General features: G+C 41.5%; 1 protein-coding gene across 2 annotated transcripts in view; it reads left to right on the top strand.

The window, feature by feature from the left end:
- The window catches only part of LOC115146071 (potassium channel subfamily K member 10-like), a 30000-nt gene extending 12957 nt beyond the window's left edge, over nucleotides 1–17043 (top strand). For both annotated transcript variants that reach the window (XM_029687847.2, XM_029687846.2), the window contains exons 3-7: nucleotides 11880–11997; nucleotides 12595–12755; nucleotides 13753–13945; nucleotides 14498–14640; nucleotides 15055–17043. In XM_029687847.2, the coding sequence (XP_029543707.1) occupies nucleotides 11880–11997; nucleotides 12595–12755; nucleotides 13753–13945; nucleotides 14498–14640; nucleotides 15055–15648 (1209 nt within the window). In that variant the 3' untranslated portion in view covers nucleotides 15649–17043. The remainder of the gene's footprint in view (nucleotides 1–11879; nucleotides 11998–12594; nucleotides 12756–13752; nucleotides 13946–14497; nucleotides 14641–15054) is intronic.
- Nucleotides 17044–26421: the final 9378 nt, after the last annotated feature.

The following is a 26421-nucleotide window of genomic DNA, read 5'->3' as shown; positions in this document are numbered from 1 at the left end:
GGGGGAGGCTTGCAAGCCGAAGAACACCATCCCAACCATGAAGCACAGGGGTGGCAGCATTATGTTGTGGGGGTGCTTTGCTGCAGGAGGGACTGGTGCACTTCCCAAAATAGATTGCATCATGAGGTAGGAAAATTATGTAAATATATTGAAGCAACATCTCAAGACATCAGTCAGGAAGTTAAAGCTTGGTCGCAAATGGGTCTTCCAAATGGACAATGCATACTTCCAAAGTTGTGGCAAAATGGCTTAAGGACAACAAACTCAAGGTATTGGAGTGGCCATCACAAAGTCAATCCTATAGAAAATTTGTGGGCAGAACTGAAAAGGTGTGTGCGAGCAAGGAGGCCTAGAAACCTGACTCAGTTACACCAGCTCTGTCAGGAGGAATGGGCCAAAATTCACCCAACTTGTTGTGGGAATGTTGTGGAAAGCTACCCGAAATGTTCGACCCAAGTTAAACAATTTAAAGGCAATGCTACCAAATACTAATTGAATGTATGAAAACTTCTGACCCACTGGGAATGTAATGAAAGAAATTAAAGCTGAAATAAATCATTCTCTCTACTATTATTCTGACATTTTACATTCTTACAATAAAGTGGTGATCCTAAATGACCTAAAACAGGGAATTATTACTTGGATTAAATGTGAGGAATTGTGAAAAACCGAGTTTAAATGTAAGGTGTATGTAAACTTCCAACTTCAACTGTACATATGACATACCCACCAAGCAAGCCCAGGAGCCATGCTCTGTAATTCACGTGATGAATGAGAATAGCAGAGTTAAGCTTCACTTTTCTCTTCCTGAATAAGTTATTCATTAGTCTCAGCTTTTAGGTAGAAAATGACCCCAAAGACAGAATCAACGCTGCTCCAGAGTATCGAGGTGCCCGTCTCTCTTTTGCCCGCTTTATTTATATTATTTCCACACCCAGTTACATTCAGATTAGTGGATCATCTTTTTCATTATCTCTGCAGTGGCTGATTTGAAAACAGGCGAACTAACCAACTGCTGTGATTGTAGAAATCAATGGCAGTATTTCCTGAAGGAGGTGTTGACATAAAAAACATTTAGCATGGTGTGCCTAGAGGCTCCATTGGGAATCTATTATTCATTGCATGGGCCCGCCAGTCACAGACCTTCCCCATAAGCAGCAGCAGCAGCATCAGCCAGCTGCATCCACATCTGACCCAGCGGAGAGCATTGGGAATCTATTATTCATTGCATGGGCCGCCAGTCACAGACCTTCCCCATAAGCAGCAGCAGCAGCATCAGCATCAGCCAGCTGCATCCACATCTGACCCAGCGGAGAGCATTGGGAATCTATTATTCATTGCATGGGCTGCCAATCACAGACCTTCCCAATAAGCAGCAGCAGCATCAGCCAGCAGCATCCACAGCTGACCCAGCAGAGAGCATTTCTTCAGCATTACCTGTGGTTTATAATGGTATTGAGCAACTATAGAGATTATTTGTGAATGCCATAGTATCCAAATGATATCAAGGATTTGGAAGAAGTGCTATTTTGCTTTTTTTGCTTCAGTATAAAGGAATACATTGGAAATATGAGGTTGAGTCAGGGCTGTTGCGGTGACCGTATTTTTTAAAACATTTTTATTTCACCTTTATTTAACCAGGTAGGCCATTTGAGAACAAGTTCTCATTTACAACTGCGACCTGGTCAAGATAAAGCAAAGCAGTGCAACAGAAACAACACAGAGTTACACATGGGATAAACAAACGTACAGTCAATAACACAATTGAAAATCTGTATACAATGTGTGCAAATTAAGCAAGGCAATAAATAGGCCATAGTGGCGAAGGAAATACAGTTTAGCAATTAACACTGGAGTGATAGATGTGCAGATGAGGATGTGCAAGTAGAAATACTGGTGTGCAAAAGAGCAGAAAAAACAAAAAACAAATATGTGGATGAGGTAGGTAGTAGGTTGGATGGGCTAATTTACAGATGGGCTGTGTACAGCTGCAGCGATCGGTAAGCTGCTCTGACAGCCGATGCTTGAAGTTAATGAGGGAGATATAAGTCTCCAACTTCAGTGATTTTTGCAATTCATTCCAGTCATTGGCAGCAGAGAACTGGAAGGAAAGGCGGCCAAAGGGGTGTTGGCTTTGGGGATGGCCAGTGAAATATACCTGCTGGAGCGCCTGCTGCTGGTGGGTGTTGCTATGGTGACCAGTGAGCTGAGATAAGACGGAGCTTTACCTAGCAAATACTTATAGATGACCTGGAGCCAGTGGGTTTGGTGGCGAATATGTAGTGAGGACCAGCCAATGAGAGCATACAGGTCGCAATGGTGGGTAGTATATGGAGCTTTGGTGACAAAATGGATGGCACTGTGATAGACTGTATCCAATTTGCTGAGTAGAGTGTTGGAGGCTATTTTGTATTACCACCACACCAGCAGGTGTCGTATTACCACCACACCAGCAGTCATGAGTCATGACCGCAGTCTAATTCCAAGTGACTGTTGGCGTCATGGTAATCTCCTCCTCCTATGCGATTTGTACATTAATGGGGCTGATGCATTTGTAGTACCCAACTCGCTAACGATCGGCAGGACTCTAATGGCCTGGTACTCAGCGCTCTATTGTCCCTCTAATCCCTCTGACGTCAATGCAAATGATATGTGGATCTTGTATCAAAGTTAAACACAACATAATGGCCAATTATTTCTAAGGTGATGATTAATTCAAAGCATTTAAGACCTCGCATGTAGAACACGCATACGCATTTTGGAACTTATGCATACTGTATGCATAGGCCAATGAGCCCAAGCCTGAAAAAAAGCCTGAATTAAAATAATGATTGTGCCGTTATACAACACATAGCCTAATAGCCTACCACTTAATACGCACGGCAGAAAGACACTTTGGTACATAATTGGTCTAGCCTATACTCCAAAATGGATCAAACTGTAGTGATTGCTTTTGTGTGGACTGTATTATTATGTATACTGGATGGGCTGGTTACCTTATGCTACGCTCCAAACGTTCTATCCATATGGCTGGGATAGAATGTAGGCCTACAGGCCTTGGTGATGCTGTTGGTTCATTGATTGTGCAGGCCGGCATACTGAATTAGCCTACAACTATAGTGAATTTGTATTTGATTTTAAATTGACTAGTACTATTTTCTAAATTAATAGGCTGACATTTAGCTACAGAATATCACACCGCCGTGCGTTTCCATCTCCTCCTCTCTCTCCTTCATTCCTTTATCGAGTGCACAGTTAGAGGGGCTGTAAAGAGTTTAATGAAAAATGTTTTGTTGTAAAACATTTTTTTATACTATCGATGTTCCTGAACTGATTACACTTAGTTTACCAAATGAAGCGCTGGGTAGGTTGGCGAGCCCATGGCATACAGAGTTTGGGTGAAATATCACCTGTCACGTAGCAAAGGCTACTACTCAAACAGTGGTTGATGCGTGGTGTGAAATAAGGGTTCTTATAAGCCCAGACATTTCTATATGCAATCTGGTGTGAACGTTTTAATGGTAGCCACTAAAAAGAGGAGGATCCCAGCTGCTACTATATTTATTTCTCAAGCTGCTAATATTAAGCACATTGCCTACCCGGCATGAGTGAAAAAGGAAGCATTGGAAAGTGCAGCCTCCATTCGCTATTCGAGTGCATACTGATGACATGTCTTTTCCCCCTGCTCATTGCCCTGTCCATTTGATAATGGCCCATTCTAAATCCAAACTAATTTCACATATTAGTAAAGACAAGATTAAATTCAGAATAGTCTCATGGGTGAGAGTGTTATTACTTGATGAGAGAACAGCGTGTGCAGCCTGACTAACGCAAGGAACAGAGCGCAAGCTTTTTTTGTGACTTTTTAAAGGAATCAATATAGGCACATCATGCAACCCATATGTGTTTTGATTTTTAAGACATTCTAAGGTTTGTCATTCACACCTAAAGTTGCCAAATAGACTAATTGTAAATCTAGCGTATAGGACCTGTTTCAAATGATCACCTTTATGCTCAACATAGCCACCTCACTAAGGAATGTGAAGAATATCCTTTCTGTTTTAGTCATCAAAGTTGAATTATATTCTTCCCACTATAAAGTTATATAATATAAAATAATGGCTTGGGATTAATAAGCAAATCTTGTCTGCTAAATGAAGTAGCCTACAGCCTAGGCTGCCAATGGCATGGCAAATAGCCAGATAACATACATGTACTCACTGACTCAGAAGATGCTATTTTGTTCTTCTGAAATACATTTTCTTCATATCATAATGTTTCTTTATACCTGCCTAAAATAAATAATGGATTTATTGTGATGGTGTATAAAAAATAACTTTAAAAAAAAAAAAAAAAAATGCGCACATCAGTGGCTTGTATGTGTGGAGGCCTGGAGATGCTAAACGTGTTTATGTGAATTAACGGTCAATTAATGTGGGACCGGCAGTCATTTGCATGACAGTTACCGGCTGACAAAATTTTAAGACCGCCACAGCCCTAGGTTGAGTCACTCCTTAATTGATGACGGAGCAAACAAAATGCATTGATTTCCAGTACATGTTGTCATGACGTGCCCCTTTTGGGTGAGGATCCTAGCCCCCCCCCCCCCCCCCTCTCTCTCCCACCACAGGTTTATGATGGTTGTAAATACCGAAACTCCTTTCCCCACTCTGCCGAAATGAAAGTTGAAAATCCCTTTTTAACAAAGAGAGACAAATGGACATCAAAAGGATAAATAGTTGAACAGTATTTCTGTAGTCCAAGCAGTTGGAGTGGTCCGTGGACACTTAAGGAACAGTTATGTCGAGTTTATTTCATTTGGTGACCTCATGAAGGACAGGAAACACACATCACTGTTTCTTTGTTTGTATACACTTCTCAATTATCGAGTTTGCATCTGAATGTTGTATAAAATAAATGATTGTGTATAGGAATACATTTGGAAAGATGTCATGTGATGTTAGTCTTCTAAATGAGAATGGTTTTTCATAGTAACTTATGATCAGTCAGTGGCCACGCCCCCGTGAGCACAGACGTTTACATCGGTGTCATGGAACACCCCCTTTTGTACTCCAGTATAAAAAACACTTATGACAAAATTTACATTAGACAAGAAAACATGGAGCTGTCGCTACATGTTGAAATGGTTGGCAACTCTACCAAAGGACAAGACCAGAGAACGTGGAGATCATTCCCACTTTGAAATGGCTAAGAAATCGACAAACTACAGAACAATTATTCAGGCTGCAGCTGTTTAAGTACTTTAGTCTGGTAAACGCAACCAGTCGAACTGCTTAATGGTACTTTGACGTATCCATTATAACAAGCTAAAACTCCGAAAGACTTTGATCTCTGGTGGACAAACCAGAGATTTCTGTCAACAGTTTATCCAGCAGACGTACTGGCAATCGCAGAGAGGGATAACAAAGGCATACACTCGTAAATATGTCAATTGCAATTTATTTTCGAATGAGCGGTTGTTCATGTTCAAAGTATAAGCATTTCCATGACTGCAGTGTATGTACGGGGTTCCACTCTGAGTTTTCCGCTCCTGAGCTGGCCCCAACCCTTTCCTTTGTCTACCAAGCTGTCATAATGGCTTAGCCCACTAGGGACTTTTCAGTGTATTATGTCAGTAATCAATGTAGAAGTATTGTGTGTATGTTTATGTAATTATGTGATTGATTAGTTAGTTAGTAAATAAATAATTAAGCCAATTTGTATATCGCTGATTCATGATTTGATGCTAGGGTTCGTGCAGATATCCAATGGTTTACAACATTCGGGAATGAGATTGATGAGGTAATAATACATTGATAGAAGACTGTAATTGATAAGATATGAAAATATCCGAAGAGTTAATTCAGGAAATAGAGACTCTATAAACATTTTCCTGTTGTGCCCCGACATCCTAGTTAATTAAAGTTACATGATTAGTTTAATCACACAAGGAATAATTACACATAGAGAATTGATTTGATAATATAACAGTCTTGACATTTAATGATAGTCAACGCTACGACAATGTCCATCTTCTATAACAAGTCACATCTAGACATTAGCCTTCATTTGACAGATACATCCAAGTCTGAAGCTCAGCAAAAGGAGGCTACAGTAAAAGCAGTAACTCTGCCCACTTGAGAGATGTCCTGTGGGGCGTGGACTCATAAAACAAGCACTCCATCTATATGACTGGGATTTATCTGTTCCCCTAACAGGTTCTATAGCCCGGCCATTAGTGCTGTGTCAAGCATGTCATTCAGCCATCATTCATCCTGATGGCCATGGGCAGTAGCCCAGCTTTCGGTGTCTCACTGTTGTCATGCTGTTTGACAGGGGCGTCGGTTGCGAGATGGCAATTTCGAGAAGAGTGTGTGTGCATGCGTGCATGCATCAAATCAAATCGTATTTATCACATACATGTGATTTGGAGATGTTATTGTGGGTGTAGCGAAATGCTTGTGCTTCTAGCTCCGACAGTGCAGTAATATCTAACAAGTAATATCTAAGAAATTACACAACATATACCCAATACACACAAATCTAGATAGGAATGAATTAAGACTATATACATATGGACGAGCGATGTCAGAGCGGAACGGACTAAGTTACAGTAGAATAGTATAGAAAACAGTATATACATATGAGGTGAGTAATGCCAGATATGTAAACATTAAGTGACTAAGATACCGTAGAATAGTATAGAATACAGTACATACATATGAGATGAGTAATGCAAGATATGTAAACATTAAGTGACTAAGATATCGTAGAACAGTATAGAATATGTGTGTGCGTGTGTTTGTATGTGTGTCTCTGAAGTGTGTCTGCTGCCCACCCACTGTGTGCCCACCCGGGACGTTGGGCCTAATTGGCAGTGCCTGGCAGGGTTGGTATGACTCAGTGTGTGTGGCACAATGGGACTTCATGTTGTCATCCACTCCAATCAAGACTTGTTGTTTTTCTTATCTAAGAGCTTTAGCTCTGAAATAGAGCTTTTGAATGTTATACTGTCCACAGGCAGTTGTTTTTTATAGTAAATATATTATTTGCCCTAAACTGTCTTTACCGGGTGGAAAAGCTATAATTTACAGCACTGCTATAATGGTTTGTATTACCATATAATATAATGGGTTGTATTATATAATGGGTTGTTATAATGGGTTGTATTACCAGTTACTCAAGCGTTTCCTCCTGCAGGCATGCACAAACACACTCCTGCAACATTACAATGCCCTTGGTAAAGTTGCAGTCACTACATGTTTGTGGCACTAGTCACTGATTAATTTGATTAGCAAAATAAGCAATCGATTAAACCCATGTTCAAGGTTAAATCCAGGTGGAATGATTGGTTACCTTATCTCTAATGATACAGTATGTAGGTTTAATGTAGGGTTAAAACCAGTGCTAACTAAGCATGTAGAGAATCACATGTCTTAACAGTAAGGATATTCTTTTGTCACACTAATGTATTCCTTTCATCATACAAACATCAAACCATACAGCTTGAATGATGTAGCTAGCGGGTTGATTAATCCAGGTGAGGTTTTGTGAGAACTAATATTAATCAGGAAGACAGAGAGGAAAAGTGAATAATTTATATACTGATTGTATGTATCACTGTGTTAACTAACCTCCAGACGAGCTTCATTGCCGTACAACTCACCTTCCGTGGCCTCCAACTGCTCTTAAATGCAAGTAAAACTAAATGCATTCTCTTCAACCGATCACTGCCCATACCTGCCCGCACGTCCAGCATCACTACTCTGGACGGTTCTGACTTAGAATATGTGGACAACTACAAATACCTAGGTGTCTGGTTAGACTGTAAACTCTCCTTCCAGATTCACATCAAGCTTCTCCAATCCAAAATTAAATCTAGGACCTGTTTCCTATTTAACAACAAAGCATCCTTCACTCATGCTGCCAAACATACCCTCGTAAAACGGACTATCCTACCGATCCTAGACTTCAGTGATGTAATTTACAAAATAGCCTCCAACACCCTACTCAGCAAATTGGATGCAGTCTATCACAGTGCCATCCGTTTTGTCACCAAAGCACCATATACTACACACCACTGCGACCTGTATGCTCTCGTTGACTGGCCCTTGCTTCGTATGTTGACAAAACCACTGGCTCCAGGTCATCTATAAGTCTTTGCTAGGTAAAGCCCCGCTGTATCTCCGCTCACTGGTCACCATAGCAGCACCCACCCGTAGCATGTGCTTCAGCAGATATATTTCACTGGTCACCCCCAAAGCCAATTCCTAATTTGGCCGCCTTTCCTTCCAGTTCTCTGCTGCCAATGACTGGAACGAACTGCAAAAATCACTGAAAAAATCAATCTCCCTCACTAACTTTAAGCACCAGCTGTCAGAGCAGCTCACAGATCACTGCACCTGCACTAGCCCATCTGTAAATAGCCCATCCAACTACGTCATCCCCATACTGTTATTTATTTTATTTATTTATCTCCTTTGCACCCCAGTATCTCTACTTGCACACTCATCTATCACTCCAGTGTTTAATTGCTATATTGTAATTATTTTGCCACCAAGGCCTATTTATTGCCTTACCTCCCTTATCCTACCTCATTTGCACACACTGTATATAGACTTGTTCTATTGTATTATTGACTATGTTTGTTTATTCCATGTGTAACTCTGTGTTGTTTGTGTCGCACTGCTTTGCTTTATCTTGGCCAGGTTGCAGTTGTAAATGAGAACTTGTTCTCAACTAGCCTACCTGGTTAGATAAAGGTGAAATTATTTTATTTATTTAAAAATAAATACAATTTAGTCCTGAGGTACTCAGGCTGTGCTGACAGAGCTAAAAGCAGACATTTCATGTCTAACCTTTTGAGCCTCTATAATATAGAGTGCCTCTCCCTGATGCACTACCCTAAATTTAATGATGTGGAGATTGTAATGCACATTTAAGGAGAGAGGGAACTCATCCTTTCAATGTGGTTCCACCTATAACAATAATATATGTTAGTAAAACCTGGACAGAGATTATATTCCAGACTGTGCCACTAACAACAAGGGATATGCTCTCAAGGAATCTATTTCCTCTATTCTTCCTCTGTTTCACGGCTGTTGGAAGGAGCGGACCAAGGTGCAGCGTGGTGAGCGTACATTTCCTTTATTAATCCAAATGACTCCAAACAAAACAATAAGCGCTACAAAAACAAACCGTGAAGCTCACAAGCAAAGTGCTCTAAACAAAGTCAACCTCCCACAAACACAGGTGGGGAAAAAGGGCACCTAAGTATGGTTCCCAATCAGAGACAACAATAGACAGCTGTCCCTGATTGAGAACCATACCCGGTCAACCACAAAGAAATAGAAAACATAGAAAACAAAACATAGAATGTCCACCCCAACTCACGCCCTGACCAAACCAAAATAGAGACATTAAAAGGATCTCTAAGGTCAGGGCGTGACATTCTGTCTATTATCAGTTCTTTTGTTGCTCATATTTTAGATGTTTTTCTTCATACCTCTATTTATCGATGACAGGTGATTGAGAATACATTCTCCTTTACAATAACCTAGTGTATATATTCAACTGCTCAAGTGTGAAGTTGATCTTGGCTTAGTCAAGAGAAGTAGGGAAATAGACAACTAAACTTACCTGGGCAGTGGAGCCTACTGCTGTTTTAGCCTGGACAGCACCGGTATCATTGGTCACACTGAGAGTCTAAACCTCAGAGTCAGCGTTGCCTTATGCTTTATCCCTAATAAGGCTGCATTGCGTAAATCTGAACATGACATATTCAGACATACTGGGAGAAAATGTAGTTGTCGCATTTGGTCTTGAAACATATGCATTTCTATCCTATATTGTGATGTATGGGTGATGTCCAGATTCATTGGAGTACAGTACAAGTTATCTTAAAAACTGCATGTTCAATCATATGCTATCAAGGGAGGTGTTTCAGTCCCAGGGTCCCGAGCTTGGTGAAGAGCTTGAAGGGCACTTTGGTGTTGAACGCTGACTTGTAGTCGATGAACAGCATTCTCACATAGGTATTCCTCTTGTCCAGGTGGGAAAAGGCAGTGTGGAGTGCAATTGAGATTGCGTTGTCTGTAGATCTGTTTGGGCGGTATGTCAGTTGGAGAGGGTTTAGGGTGTCTGGCATGATGGAGGTGATGTGTGCCATGACCAGCCTTTTAAAGCACTTCATGATTACAGATGTTAGTGCTAAAGGGCGGTAGTAGCAATCCAGGTAATCAGGTTTATAGAATACACTGGGTATTTATGTTTTCAATACTGAAAGCATCCCAATTAGATACACACCATACTTAATGTTCTGCGTCTTACTTCCAACACATGCATATATATATTAGAGGGCATGTGCAAAGATGTGTATAAAGTAGTGCTCCTCTGCTGAAGATGTGCTGTTGACTCCGTCTCTCTCTGTATATGTGACAGCAGGGTAGATAGATCCATATTCACGAGGGAGTACTCATCACTACCACCTGACAGCATGGAGGAGAAGTGAGGAGGTGTTTACTAGGCAGGCATGGGTTGGTCTTGTGTTTGTATATTCCCATCAAGAAGGCTACAAGTGCTGAGGCAATTTCATTCTAATCTACGATTCCCTCTTCTGAAATAGCTCTACTTCAGCAGAAGTGGAGAATTTAAAGGCTCTTTCGGGCGGCAGGGTAGCCTAGTGGTTAGAGCGTTGGACTAGTAACCGGAAGGTTGCAAGTTCAAACTCCCGAGCTGACAAGGTACAAATCTGTCATTCTGCCCCTGAACAGGCAATTAACCCACTGTTCCTAGGCCGTCATTGAAAATAAAATGTGTTCTTTAACTGACTTGCCTAGTTAAATAAAGGTACAATTAAAATTTGTTACGGCTCTCATTGGTGGTAGAAAGAGTAGACCAAGGCGCAGCGTGGAAAGCGTACATCTTCTTTATATTAGATGAAAACCCCAAAAACAACAAAAGATCAATGAATGTAAAGTTCTGCAGGGCTAGACAGCTACTGTGCAAAAACAAGATCCCACAAACTCAGGTGGAAAACAGGCTGCCTAAGTATGATTCCCAATCAGAGACAACGATAGACAGCTGCCTCTGATTGGGAACCATACCCGGCCAACAAAGAAATAGAAAACTAGAATGCCCACCCAAATCACACCCTGACCTAACCAAATAGAGAAATAAACAGGCTCTCTAAGGTCAGGGCAATATGAAAATATTTTAACATTTCTACCTTATTGTATAACGCACATAAACATTGTGATTATATAATGGAGAAAATGGAGATAATATACTACTTTGTTTGGATACTTGCTACAGTACAGAACACCTGGCCAGTTCAGCAGTGCAGAAGTGCTGGGGCGGACCACGACTGCTGCCTGCCTTGCACGCCACAAGCACACAGCTAGCCATCTGGACAGTGGAAAACCCTGAACACCACCCCACCCTGTCCTGCCTATCTCCTCAGTGCCCCCCCCCCCCTCCTCCATCCGTCTATCCGGCCCTCCCTCCCTCCCCACCATACATCCTCCTGCCACTGGTGACCTTTAAGTTTCATCTGAAGAGGTCGGCACAATCATCAGTCATTCGCTCTCAAGTACATTGCATAACCCATGCTGTGTATGGCACACACAGGGGGCGGCCGTTTATAGTGGCAATTAAATGCAGTCAAGACACATGTTAGGCCTATGGTTTTGTCTTTCCACCAGCTGAGGGCTTAGTGTGGCATGGTACTGTCCTCTTTACTGTGGTTGGTTCTGGGTTCATTTTGTTCACCATTTGTCTGTTTAAGCAGATGAACTGCACATTGAACTGTGTGGAATCACTATGTAGCCTACCAGTTAAAATAACCAACCCTATACCCTGCCTGTTTCTCTCTTTGTTAGCATTCCATCGACGCTGTCAGTGCAGGAGTCAGTCCGATCGGAGACACGTCTTACAACTCCAGTCACTGGGATCTGGGCAGTGCTTTCTTCTTTGCTGGAACCGTGATCACAACGATAGGTACTCTCCATCACCAACCTACGAACTCATTACTTGCTCCTCTTAACTGAGTAGAATAAAGCAATATCACTTTAACGTGAACGTTTATGAGGTAACCTACGGGTGCTGTGACTCACTAATTCAAGTGCAGTTCTGTCAGCATTACACTACTGTAATGTAATGTGTGCTATTTATCATGAGCTTGCTGGGAAATGGATAAAACAAACGTCATTCACAGGATGTACTTTATGCTAATGTCTGTGTGTGTGTGTGTGTGTGTGTGTCTTCACAGTACATGATTTACTGATGATAATAGCATCCTATCGGGAGGTGGGAATGAACAGTGCACCAGGGTGTCTTTTTAGCATAACATATGAATACCATTTAATCTGTTTACACAATTTGGAGAGGGACACACATCCCACCGTGCTGGTTTAGATGAAGCCGTGCCTTAGTCCTCCCTGCCCTGTTTTGTCTCTCCATTCACTGCAAGTTGTAATTCATGTCATGTTCTCTGAGCCCAACCTGATTATTTCCTCTCTTAGTGCTTATTTACCTCCGACCTCCAACTGCAGGAATATAACACAGGCTTTACATAACAAAACACCACTGTGACAGGTTACGGGAACATAGCACCCAGCACGGAGGGAGGGAAGATCTTCTGCATCCTGTACGCCATATTTGGCATCCCGCTGTTTGGGTTCCTCCTGGCTGGCATCGGAGACCAGCTAGGAACCATATTTGTCAAGAGCGTCTTGAGGGTGGAGAAGATATACAGGGTAAATTGGATTACTTGAGAACTTTGGGTTTTGTTATGTGCAGGGGATTTACTGGAACAGCATAAGCACATGATGCTTTCAGAGATAAGTTGGTTATAGTTAACTTTCAATACATTTATTCAAATTAATTTAGACACACCATGTTTGATTACTTATTTTGTGAAGAAAGGGGTCTTTGAAAATGAGTATTTGGGGCATGTTATATACAGATGTAGGATCTTAATTTGAAGATCAGTTTGCTACAACAGGAAAATAATCCTGGAGCAACAGGACATTTGAAAATATTATATTATAATAGACAGTTTTGTAGGGCTTGATACATTCTTCATACACCAATATGCTACCCACAGTGAAAACCAGGCATATTACCTCCAACCTATAAATCACCCCATTCACTGTGAACAGCACAGCAAATAGGGTGATTACAGCGTGAAACAGTCATCCCTGTAAAAGCTATGTCTGTTATCCAGGTATTATACCAGGCTCAGTGAATGGTTTTGGACTCTTGTAGTGAGGGCAGAGGTGTTTGATGTAGTGTGGGAGCAGTGTAGGTAGAGGGTCAGGACCTGATTGAGATTCTGTGAGCAGGCTGTATGTATCAAGCATCTCAGAGTAGGAGTGCTGATCCCTGTCCATGTAATCTTGTTTATTGGGAGCTAAAAACCAAAATGTAGAGCTAAGCCCCTCTTCAGACTACTGAAAGCCCCAGGGGACTTGAATTTCTGTGACATAAGGGGGAGTTTGGGAATTAGGATTTTCCTGCTGGATGAATGGAAGGGTGGTTTTGTATGGTTTTCTTTCTTGGTGCCTGGGGTGCTCTGGAGTGTTTTGGCTTAATGGGTATTGATACATGAAGTAATTGATGAAACTGCATCTCTTCAAGCTGGAAATGTACTGTGTATAGCTAACTTTTTTTTCCATTTTTTGTTGTTTGTTGACAACTTTGTTTTTTGTTGACTTACTGTCGTCCTCTGACCATGTCTTGTTTGTACTGCAGCAAAAACACAAACAGATCAGCCAGACCAAAATCAGAGTCACCTCCACCATACTCTTCATCATAGCTGGGTGCATAGTCTTCGTTGGCATCCCGGCAGTCATTTTCAAACACATCGAGGGATGGACGACTCTGGATGCCATCTACTTTGTCATCATCACGCTATCAACGATTGGCATAGGGGACTATGTGGCAGGTATGATAGTGTTACGGTATAACAGGTTTACGTACTGTGACTCTAGTTATCTGAAATGATCCATTGAATTCTCCATCAACTCAAGGTTTTATTTGCGTGCGTTTTGTTGTGTCTGCATTACATTGACAATCCCTTGAATAATGATGCTAAAAGTGACTGCCGGTAATTATGTCTCAGGAGGATTTATCTAGGGGAATATTATGGCAAGAATCATCCAAAATAATGCTGATATAACATACATTCTCTTCAAATCCCAATTACAAATGTTGTGTTTGTCAAACTGAACCTTTCCACCTCCCTTGTCATACTAATCTGTCTGTAATGAAAATATTTTTTGGGTGGCAAATGTTTTATTGTTGACAATAACTTGGTGGTAACAGGCACATACATACACACACACACACACGCACGCACGCACGCACGCACGCACACACCCACACACACACATACATACATACATACATACACAAACACACACACACACGCACACACACATACATACACGCACACACTCATACATGAAATGTAACAACTCTTCATCTGTTGTTCCAGGTGGGGATCGGAAGATTGAGTACATGAAGTGGTACAAGCCTCTGGTCTGGTTCTGGATCCTGGTGGGCCTGGCCTACTTCGCTGCTGTCCTGAGCATGATTGGAGACTGGCTCAGAGTGCTGTCCAAAAAGACCAAAGAGGAGGTGGGTGCTGCTCATTAAATTACACTGCCTGTCATTACATTATCTAAAGCAGTGGAAACTAATAGGTCAGTCTTTACTACTCATCTCTTACCCTACCCACCTTTCTTCTGTGTCTGTTTTGCTATTATGCCTTGTTGATGCCCCTGTCTGGAGCCCTTGAGACACTCCCGACAGACAGCTGTGTATGAGAAGTGGTTAGAGATGCAGTCATTAAGTGTTCAGGCTGACGTGTTAATAGTGAGCTTACTAAGCTATTTATCTGTACATACAGTATGGATGGATACTGTGGTATTGGCTTTCCATGGAAGGAGCTAGGCTTTTGTCTGAAGGGGAATTTGTAGAAGATCCTTTTGATGTAATGCACCCCTTCCACCTTCCTGTCTCTAATGACTCTCCATCTTTGTGTTATTGCAGGTGGGGGAGTTCAAGGTCCATGCGGCGGAGTGGAAGGCCAACGTGCGGGCCGAGTTCCGAGAGACGCGGAGGCGGCTGAGTGTGGAGATCCACGACAAGTTGCAGCGGGCCGCCACCATCCGCAGCATGGAGCGCAGGCAGCTGGGCCTGGAGCAGAGGGCCCACTCCCTGGACATGCTCTCCCTAGAGAGGAGGGCTGTGTTTGCCAGCCTGGACCAGGGCCGCTTCAAAACCTCCTCCCAGGAGAGCATCGACACCAAGCTGAATAACTTGAGGTCGAAAGGGGCAGGGGATCTTTGTTATGACCAGCGGAGAGGCAGCGAGCAGACACAGCAGGCCTCGTCAGAGGATAATCTCTTCAACCTCCGCTTCCGCTCCCTCACCAAGCTGGCCAAGAGACACAAGAACCGCGACCTGAAGAGGAACATTCCTGAGGACGTGCGGAGGGCCTGTGAGGCGATGGAGAGGAGGAAGGAGGAGGAGGGAGTGGAGAAGGAGGAAGAGGTGGAGGAGATGGAAGTGGAGGAGGAAGGGGGAGAGAGGAAAGAGGGCAATACCAGCTCAACAAATTTAGAGTATGCAGACGAATGCTGAGGCCAAAGAAAGAGAGAACGATAGAATGTTGAAAGAAAGAGAGCTTGAGCCCCAGAAAAGTCCCTATTTTGATGTCTCAAATTGTGCCTGGTTGTTTTTTCTTTTCAGAGCACCCTACTTCCTATCCAACCTCACCCCACCCCCAACCGACAAAAAAGCAGACGCAATGTGGGATAGCTTCTCTTTTTTACCCAAGGCTTATGTGAGCAAGTAACCCAGTGAACTAGTGCAGAGCTTCCTAAACCCGGTCCTGGACCGAATCTACTTTTACTGATGAGGTTTTGATGGCCATTGGACCCAGTTCATTCTGCACATCATAGGAACGATTTATTAGTGTGACATTTTGTTACTTTATTGTGTCATTTTCGATTGATTATGAATTTCATGTATTTTATTAATTGTATTTTACACAGCATGTCTGTGTACAGTATCTATGTAATATCAATTTCTGCAATTCATTTTTTTTCACAGTAAAAGAGAATACAATTATATTTGTCCACCATACGCTACATGTATGTGTTAGTGTTTTTCCCTCACACAATCCGATCAAGTATTGCATTTACCTATACTGAGGCAGGAACTTTACCATATGGGTTGTAGCCACTTTACAGTTGACTAATGTTTTTGGTCCTTTGCTATGTTTTTGTCATTGATGTCCTTCCTAAAGCTTTACCTACTGGGCAAAAATGAGTTGAATTAATGATGTTTCCATGTCATTTCAACCCAAGAAAATCTACGCGATGTCATTGAATGAATGAGAAAAACTTGTTGGATTTGCAAAAGTCATCAACGAAAGGGAATTACATATTTTTCCACTCAACTTTGAACCTAAATCCAATGAAATGGTGACACTTGTTGTTGATTTCGAAACTAAACGCTGAACTGACGTCTGTGCCCAGTGGGTACTCAGTAATCAAAAACACTAATTATGTGAATGGTGGTAACAAACTTTACTCTATCAAATACAATTACATGATGGTTTTTGGTGTGAATGAGCTAGCCTCTCCATTATTTAATAAGGGAACACATGATTATTGTATTTTTGGTAGTCTAGTTATGTTCCTCTACGGTGGAACATTGAATTCTGTCTTTGGTCCCTCTGGTCTTCTGCATAGTCAAAGAAGGAACAGATGCTGTCGGGACTTAGGCTCACTCATCATATCAACAAGAACAATACATATTAGATAGACTGAAAAGCTTGTAGTCCTGATAATGAATAATGTAAGTACTGGTTGTAACCTCTATTTCTTGAATTCTATCATAAAAATGGCTTACCATGATAATGACCTTTCTAAGAACCAGAATGGATTTTCCTTGCTCAGTCTTTTTTGTGCAAACATTATATCAAATGAAGTGAGTGGCTTTCTGGGAATAAATATCACTAAGGAAAATTAAGCTGATGTTGTGAAATGGCTTCTTATCACTCGTGTCATGTGAGACTCCCAGAAGTATCTTAAAGTCCCCAACCGCCATTATTTCCAAACTTGTAATTAACAGACTTAAAGAGACCATAATTCGATTCTCTGCTGAAGGAAATGATCAGATTTGACCATAGCCTATGCCTGATGTAAGTATACTGCTGTGTGTGAGGACTTTTTAAAGACACAGACATTCTGTGTTTAGGGGGTGTTCCTGAAACACATGATTAATTGCAGTCTATAATCACTCGCATGCTGTACTGCATGTGAAAGATGCTGCAGAACAACATCTGCAAACCGAAAGGAGGGTCAAGTGAGGAACCAGAGAGAAAAAGTAGAGAAGATGGTTTGAAATTAATTCGCTTAGTAGCTTACATTATACAAGTTCGGCCTTTACAAAACAAATGATAAGGGATCTACAAGATATCAGTTAAAAGAAACAGCTTATTGCTAAAGAAATGACAACATAATAATGTATAATATGTGACATAGGTAACGACAGAAAGAATATCTCCTGATATTGTGCAGAACATCGCTAACTGCTGATAATACTCTGGACCCCAGGGCTCTGACGGTGTCTCTTACAAGCAGCTTGGGTCACGCGTGGCGTCTCATGCTGGATCCAGTAAAACCGGTTGACTGCAACAGAAAGGGAATAGAATCGGGAGAGAAAGCCATACCTGGGGCAGCAGGTAGCCTAGTGGTTCGCGCGTTGGATTAGTAACCGAAAGGTTACTGCAGCCCTGACATGGTAAAAATCAGTCAATCTGCCCCTGAACAAGGCAATTCACCCACTGTTCCTAGGCCGTCATTGAAAATAAGAATTTGTTCTTAACGGACTTGCCTAGTTAAATAAAAAACATTCTATCTAATAGAAGGGGTTGGGTTGTCAGAGAGGTGGGGGCTGCTGCTGCCTTCAAGGTTGAAGCATCCACCACTTGCCTGCCTTCCCTTGTCTCTGTCCCTCCACTGATAAATCAAGATGAATTGGCTGGTGCTCTTACAACATTTATTTTGTGTATTTATTTACGTCTTGAAACCGGTAATCAATGGTAACAATGAAGCAGTAGCAGGTGCCCCGACTACCCGGGGAAAAGTCAATGTGCTGACAGAACACAATCACCTTGTGGAGATTGGGGAGGCATTTGCTGATGTTATTGGCTAGATAAATAATCTATGGGTGTTAGATCCATTGTAATTATCTGATCATTACTGGTAGTAGTTGGCATATAGATCAATTTGATGATCAATGTCTGTCTGTTTTTTTGTCTGCCAATCTAACATTATCTTCTGGTCAGTTCCCTTTCCCTATCAGTTCCTTTGCTTTATCTAGGCTGTAGGCTTAGCTGCTGAGCATAAAGAAACCCCAGTGGTTCATGGTGGTATATTTAAGCAATAAGGCCCCAAGGGGTGTGGTATATGGCCAATATACCACGGCCAAGGGCTGTTCTTAAGCATGACACAACATGGAGTGCCTGGATACAGCCCTTAGTCATGGTATATTGGCTATATACAACAAACCCCCGGATGTGCCTTATTGGTATTATAAACTGGTTACCAATGCAATTAAAGCAGTAAAAATAAATGTTTTTAAAATAAAAGGCCAAAGCCTCTGCATGTGATAAGCATACTGTGGCAGACTGGAAACAATGACAAATTAACTATTTAACTATTTCTTGAGACACAGAAAGTGCTTCAGACACAAAAATCATAGCAACAAAGTCTTGGGGGTGGAATTGTGATTTTACAGTCCTCTTAGATATTGGTTCAGTCTGATGGGACCACATTTGAAAACATGCCCCCTAGCTGAATATGAACCTATGATCTCTTTATGCATTCCACTGCTTATTGTAAAGAAATGACTCAATTTGAAAAAGGGTCCTTAATTAAAGTCAAACAGAAGTGAATGATATTCATCATGCTAAGTCACTGCAGTGCGGGTGGCTCCCGGTTGCTCCTCCATTAAAGGGATGTAAATGACACTGAGGGGATGGGACCATGCATCAGACCAGGGGCTGCAGAGAGAGAGAGAGAGACAGTCCTTGGGCGTCTCGGACACATTACCAGCAAATATGGTGGTGCGTGGCTTTGTCCAGTGGTGTTTCCATGCAAGCCCTCATGAGCACATCCCACCCAGTATTCACCCTATCCTGTTGAATATGTGTTCAGGTTTACTTGTGGAGTGATGGACTGAAAATCCATTCCAACTTTCTGATGGAAATAAATTTAGAAAGAGGGAAGAGCTAAAGATGCACAACAAATTGTGATAATATAGGTATCTTTACTTTTACTCAAGTAGGACAATTGGGTACTTTTTCCACCACTGAAAACTTCATCACACGTACAAAAGTTTGACTTTGAGAGCGAAATCCTGAAAGAAATTAGAAGAATCAGAAACCTGTGAATTTCTGACTCAGTTGACAGCCTCATTAATCTGTTTCAATAGTAGGCCTACTATTAGCCTATTAGCACAGTGCAGCTTAGGTTGGCCTGACTGAATTATCAACATGGGCATTATAATTTTAGGTAATTCAGAGTTGCATATCAATGTTCCTCATATATCATATCCTTCACCAGGCAGGCCATTTGGGAGATTTTAGACACCCAAAATTTAACCAAACAAAAGTCACACTTTTGTTGGGTTACCCACTTCCAGAGGCACCATTACAACACAGCATTAAGGTGTCTATAATAAAATAAATGTGCAAAAACAAATGTAAACATCAATAAATGCATCTCTATAGCTTCTAATTTTTTTTTTTTGCCACAGTAGGGAAGTGCCAAGGAGCCAATGGCTTCAAAACAGCAGTCCGTTACTCATCTAGTGTACAGTGCATTCGGAAAGTATTCAGACCCCATGATATTTTCCACATTTTGTTATGTTACAGCCTTGTTCTAAAATGTATTAAATATATTTCTTTCCCCCTCATCAATCTACACACAATGCCCCATAACGACACTGCAAAAACAGGTTTGTAGAAATGTTTTCAAATTGACTTAAAAAAAACAGAAATATCATATTTACACAAGTATTCAGACCCTTTACTCAATACTTTGTTGAAGCACCTTTGGCAGAGATTACAGCCTCGAGTCTTCTTGGGTATGACGCTACAAGTTACGCACACCTGTATTTGGGGAATTTCTTCTATTTTTCTCTGCAGATCCTCTCAAGCTCTGTCGCGTTGGATAAGGAGCATCGCTGCACAGCTATTTTCATGTCTCTCCAGCGATGTTAGATCCTGTTCATGTCTGGGCGCTGGCTGGGCCACTCAAGGACAATTAGAGAGACTTGTCCCAGAGCCACTCCTGCGTTGTCTTGGCTGTGTGCTTAGGGTCTGCCACCACCATGCTTCACCGTAGGAATGGTGCCAGGTTTCCTCCAGATGTGAGGCTTGGCATTCAGGCCAAAGAGTTCAATCTTGGTTTCATCAGACCAGAAAATCTTGTTTCTCATGGTCTGAGTCTTTTAGGTGCCTTTTGGCCAACACCAAGCGGGCAGTCATGTGCCTTTTATTGAGGAGTGGCTTCTCTCTGGCCGCTCTACCATAAAGGCCTGATTGGTGGAGTGCTGCAGAGTTGGGGGTCCTTCTGGAAGGTTCTGCCATCTCCACAGATGATATCTGGAGCTGTCAGTGACCATCGGGATTTTGGTCACCTCCCTGACCAAAGCCCTTCTCCCCCGATTCATCAGTTTGGCCAGCTCAAGGAAGAGTCTTGGTGGTTCCAAACTTCATCCATTGATGAAGTCCACTGTGTTCTATGGGACCTTCAATGCAGCAGAAATGTTCTGGTACCCTTCCCCAGATCTGTGCCTCGACACAATCCCATCTCTGAGCTCTAATTCCTTGGACCTCATGGATTGTTTTTTGCTCTGACATGCACTGTCAACTGTGGGACCTATACAGTACCAGTAAAGGTTAGGACACACCTACTCATTCAAGTTTTTAGTGTTTTTTTCTTCTTCATTGCATAATAATAGTGAAGACATCAAAACTTTGAAATAACACATGTGGAATCATGTAGTAACCACATCCACACTCTTGGTATTCTCTCAACCAGCTTCATGAGGAATGCATTTCAATTAACAGGTGTGCCTTGTTAAAAGTGCATTTTTGGAATTAATTTTCTTGTTAATCCGTTTGAGCCAATCAGTTGTGTTGTGACAAGGTAGGCGTGGTATACAGAAGATAGCCCTATTTGGTAAAAGACAAAGTCCATATTATGGCAAGAACAGCTCAAAAAAGCAAAGAGAAACGACAGTCCATCATTACTTAAAGACATGAAGGTCAGTCAATGCGGAACATTTCAAGAATTTGAGCGTTTCTTCAAGTGCCGTCGCAAAAACCGTCAAGCGCTACGGTGAAACTGGTTCTCATGAGGACCACCACAGGCAAGGAAGACCCAGAGTTACCTCTGCTGCAGAGGATAAGTTCATTAGAGTTACCAGCCTGAGAAATTGCAGCCCAAATAAATGCTTCACAGAGTTCAAGTGACAGACACATCTCAACATCAACTGTTAAGAAGAGACTGCCTGATTCACGTATTCATAGTCGAATTTCTGCAAAGAAACCACTACTAAAGGACACCAATAAGAATAAGAGACTTGCTTGGGCAAAGAAACACAAGCAATGGACACTAGACCGGTGGAAAGCTGTCCTTTGGTCTGATGAGTCAAAATTAGATTTTTGGTTCCAACCGCCATGTTTTTGTGAGACGCAGAGTAGGTGAATGAATGATCTCTGCATGTATGGTTCCCACCGTGAAGCATGTAAGAGGAGGTGTGATGGTGCTTTGCTGGTGACACTGTCAGTGATCTATTTAGAATTCAAGGCACACTTAACCAGCATGGCTACCACAGCATTCTGCAGCGATACGCCATCCCATCTGGATTGCGCTTAGTGGGAATATATTTTGTTTTTCAACAGGACAATGACCCAACACACCTCCAGGCTGTGTAAGGGCTATTTGACCAGAAAGAAGAGTGATTGAGTGCTGCATCAGATGACCTGGCCTACAAAATCACTCGACCTCAACCCAATTGAGATGGTTTGGGATGAGTTGGACCGCAGCGTCAAGGAAAAGCAGCCAACAAGTGCTCAGCATATGTGGGAACTCCTTCAAGACTGTTGGAAAAGCATTCAAGGTGAAGCTGGTTGAGAGAATGCCAAGACTGTGCAAAGCTGTCATCAAGGCAAAGGGTGGCTACTTTGAAGAATCTCAAATATAAAATATATTTTGACGGTATTTTTAGTTTTTTAATAATAAAAGTTCTACATTTGCTTTATGAGTAGTGAGTGATCCTAGGGTGGCAACAAATACATTCTAAGTGATTTCAATTAGGCTTTCTCAATTCTGATTGTTTTATACTGTTCAATTCAACTTCAACCATAACAAATTTCAGCACTTTATAATTTCTGCATTTCCTGCACTCAACTGCAGTGGTGGAAAAAGTACCCAATTGTCATACTTGAGTAAAAGTTAAGATACCTTAAAAGAAAATTACTCAAGTAAAAGTGAAAGTCACCCAGTAAAATACTACTTGAGTAAAAGTATTGTTTTAAATATAGTTAAGTATCAAAGGTAAATGTAATTGATCAAATGTACTTAAGTCTCAAAAGTAAAAGTATAAATCATTTTAAATTCCTTATATTAAGCAAACCAGATGGCCCCATTTATTTTATTTTTTTAAACATTTATTTACGGATATCCAGGTGCACACTCCAACACTCAGACATGATTTTGGTTAGAGCATTGGACTAATAACCAAAAGGCTGCAAGTATCGAATCCCTGATATGACAAGGTAAAAATCTGTCATTCTGCCCCCTGAACAAGGCAGTTAACCCACAGTTCCTAGGATGTCATTGAAGATAAGAATTTGCTCTGAACTGACTTGCCTAGTTAAATAAAGGTAAATAAAAATTTTGCAATTTGACTTGTGAATTAGAACAAAAATGTTGGAATCATGGAAATAGAATGACTATTCTAATTCTATAGTTAGAATATAATAGTGGGCACCTTTGTATAAGTGTTTGAGATGACAATAAATTAAAATGCCAGGGAGGAGTAATTGTGACAGGGTAGGAACTAAAGCGCTGATAAGTGTTTCCTAGGGGTCCCTATAAGTTTTGGCTTCATCGAATCCTTCAGCTGACTAGGTGAAAAACCTGTAGATGTGTCCTTGAGCAAAGCACTTAACCCTAATTGCTCCTGTAACTTGCTCTGGATAAGAGCGTCTGATAAATGACTAAAATGTAAATGAGGAAAATAGGAGTTGGCCTACTGTATGTTGTTATCTGGCTATGCTTCATGCCATCGGCTTGTTCATTTAGCTGACATAATATGCTTATAAGTCCCGTACCATTATTTCACAACATTACAGTTCTAAAATTGATTAAAAAAATAACAATTCTCAGCAATCTACACACAATACCTCCTAATGACAACGCGAAAACAGGTTTTTAGATTATTATATATATATATATATTTTTTTTTTTACAAATGTATTAAATATAAAAACAGAAATAACTTATTTACCTAAGTACTCAGACCCTTTGCTATGAGACTAGAAATTCAGCTCAGGTCCATCCTGTTTCCATTGATCATCCTTGAGATGTTTCTACAACTCGATTGGAGTCCACCTGTGATATATTTAATTGATTGGACATGATTTGAAAAGTCACACACCCGTCTATATAAGGTCTCATAGTTGACAGTGCATGTCAGAAAAAAACAAGCCATGAGGTCGAAGGAATTGTCCATAGAGCTCCGAGACAGAATTGTGTCGAGGCACAGATCTGGGAAAGGGTACCAAAAAATGTCTGCAGCATTGAAGGTCCCCAAGAACACAGTGGCGTCCACCATTCCTAAATGGAAGAAGTTTAGAACCACCAAGACTCTTCCTAGAGCTGGCCACCGGGCAAAACTGAGCAATCGGGGGAGAAGGGCCTTGGTCAGGGAGGTGACCAAGAACCTGATGGTCACTCTGACAGAGCTCCAGAGTTCCTCTGAGGAGATGGTAGAACTTCCCGAAGGACAACCATCTCTGCAGCACTCCACCAATCAGGCCTTTATGGTAGAGTGACCAGACAGAAGCCACTGTTCATTAAAAGGCACATGACAGGCCGCTTGGAGTTTGCCAAAAGGCACGTAAAGGACTCTCAGACCATGAGAAACAAGATTCTCTGGTCTGATGAAACCAAGATTAAATTCTTTGGTCTGAATGCTAAGTGTCACATCTGAAGGAAACCTGGCACCATCCATCCCTAGGGTGAAGCACGGTGGTGGCAGCATCATGCTGTGGGGATGTTTTTCTCCGGCAGGGACTGGGAGACTGGTCAGGATCGAGGCAAAGATGAACGGAGCAAAGTACAGTGAGATCCTTGATGAAAACCTGCTCCAGAGTACTCAGCACCTCAGACTGGGGCAAAGGTTCACCTTCCAACAGGACACTGACCCTAAGCACAAAGCCAAGACAACGCAGGAGTGGTTTCGGGACACTTCTCTGAATGTCCTTGAGTGGCCCAGCCAGAGCCCAGACTTGAACCTGATCGAACATCTCTGGAGAGACCTGAAATTAGCTGTGCAACAATGCGCCCCATCCAACCTGACAGAGTTTGAGAGGATCTGCAGAGAGGAATGAGATAAACTCCCCAAATGCAGATGTGCCAAGCTTGTGGCATCATACCCAAGAAGACTCAAGGTTGTAATCGCTGCCAAAGGTGCTTCAACAAAGTACTGAGTAAAGGGTCTGAATATTTATGTAAATGTTATATTTGCTAACATTTCTAAAAGCCTATTTTGATTTGTCATTATGGGGTATTGTGTGCAGATTGATGACACACAAAAAAAACAATTTAAGCAATTTTAGAACAAGGTTGTAGCGTAACAAAATATGGAAAACATCAAGGGGTCTGAATACTTTCTAAATTAACTGTATATTATATGATTTTATAGTAAGAAGAATATAATTGAACTTAGCTGAATAAAATAGAAAGGATATTTTTCCCATTCCTGAGTAAGTGTGCATATGAAGTGGCTATGTTGAGCATAAAAAGTGATAATTTCAAACAGGTCCTATAGACTAGATTTAGAGTTATTTGGCTACTTTAGTTGTGAATCATGCAAACCTTACAATGTCTTAAATCTAAAAATATATGGGCTGCATGGTGCAACTATAGCTATTGATGATTTGAGAAAGTAAAAAAAAGAAGAAGCTTACACTCGGTTCCTTGTCTCAGGCATCACAGCTGTTCTCTCATCAAGCGATCACATTTTCACCTATGAGACTATTCTCAATTTAATTTTGTCTTTACTAATATGTAATATTAGTTTAGATTTATAATGGCCCATTATCAAACGGGCAGAAAAAGGGTCAGGGGAAAAATAGACGATGGCCACACGCTTTCCAGCAGGTCCGCTTCAAAAATGATGCTGGATAACCTACTTTGGTTTTTATCGAGGAGTATGAGCAGCTGAGAAATAAACATAAGAACACATCTCTGTCCACGCGTGAATCACTGTTTGAGGAGCATGCTTTCGCTGCACAACAGGTGATATTCCGCCCAAGCTCTGTTATGCCATGGGCTCTCCAACCCTGTTGCTGCAGCTACCCAGTGCTTAATTTGGGAAACCAATTGAAATCTGTTCAGGAATATCGACAGTAACAGGTTTTTGCAAAGAAACATATTTCACTAAACTGTTGACAGCCCCTCTGAATTTCCAGTTGGAAAGCACCTGAAAGCGCCATTAGTTCTTTACAATAATTGTGAACTTGCAAAGGTGCTCGCGTGCGCACTCTGCAGGGAGAGACGTCATACCTAAAATGAGAACAGCTCGAGAGGCAAGCCTTTCGTATATACTCTATAGGGAACAATTTGGTGGTGGTGGAATAAATGAAATTGCTTAAAGACATTTAGCATGGAGAAATTCATACGTAATAGCCATTTTGTTTTTCATTACACAATTTACTACAGTAGACTGCATAAAACAGATGAAGAATAAACAACATGTAAAGTAGGCTGCGTGAGCAGGTCAAATGTTACAATCATAAAAAGCATATTCAAATCTGTAGCACTCCTTAGAAGTGAATTGTGATCGGTTTCAATGTACCACACAGCCAGGTATAGGCACTCTGTTCCTCTTCCCCAAGTGACCTCTTGCCCACATGGTGAATTGCCTATAGGCATTCACAATCTGTAAAGACTGAAATATGCATAATGATTATGTGCGCCCTTATTGTGAGAAATTCACGAGGTCCTTACAACAGAATGCTTGATTGTAACAGTATCAAAAGTATGGTAATAAGATAATAGCTAATTTTAGATTATCAGTCTGTGCACGATCTTGGAATGGATG

The sequence above is a fragment of the Oncorhynchus nerka genome, linkage group LG18 (genome assembly GCF_034236695.1).
Source record: "Oncorhynchus nerka isolate Pitt River linkage group LG18, Oner_Uvic_2.0, whole genome shotgun sequence".
In the NCBI taxonomy this organism is placed as follows: domain Eukaryota; kingdom Metazoa; phylum Chordata; class Actinopteri; order Salmoniformes; family Salmonidae; genus Oncorhynchus; species Oncorhynchus nerka.
Note: the sequence above shows the minus strand (reverse complement) of the source record. Positions and strands in the feature narration are given on the sequence as shown.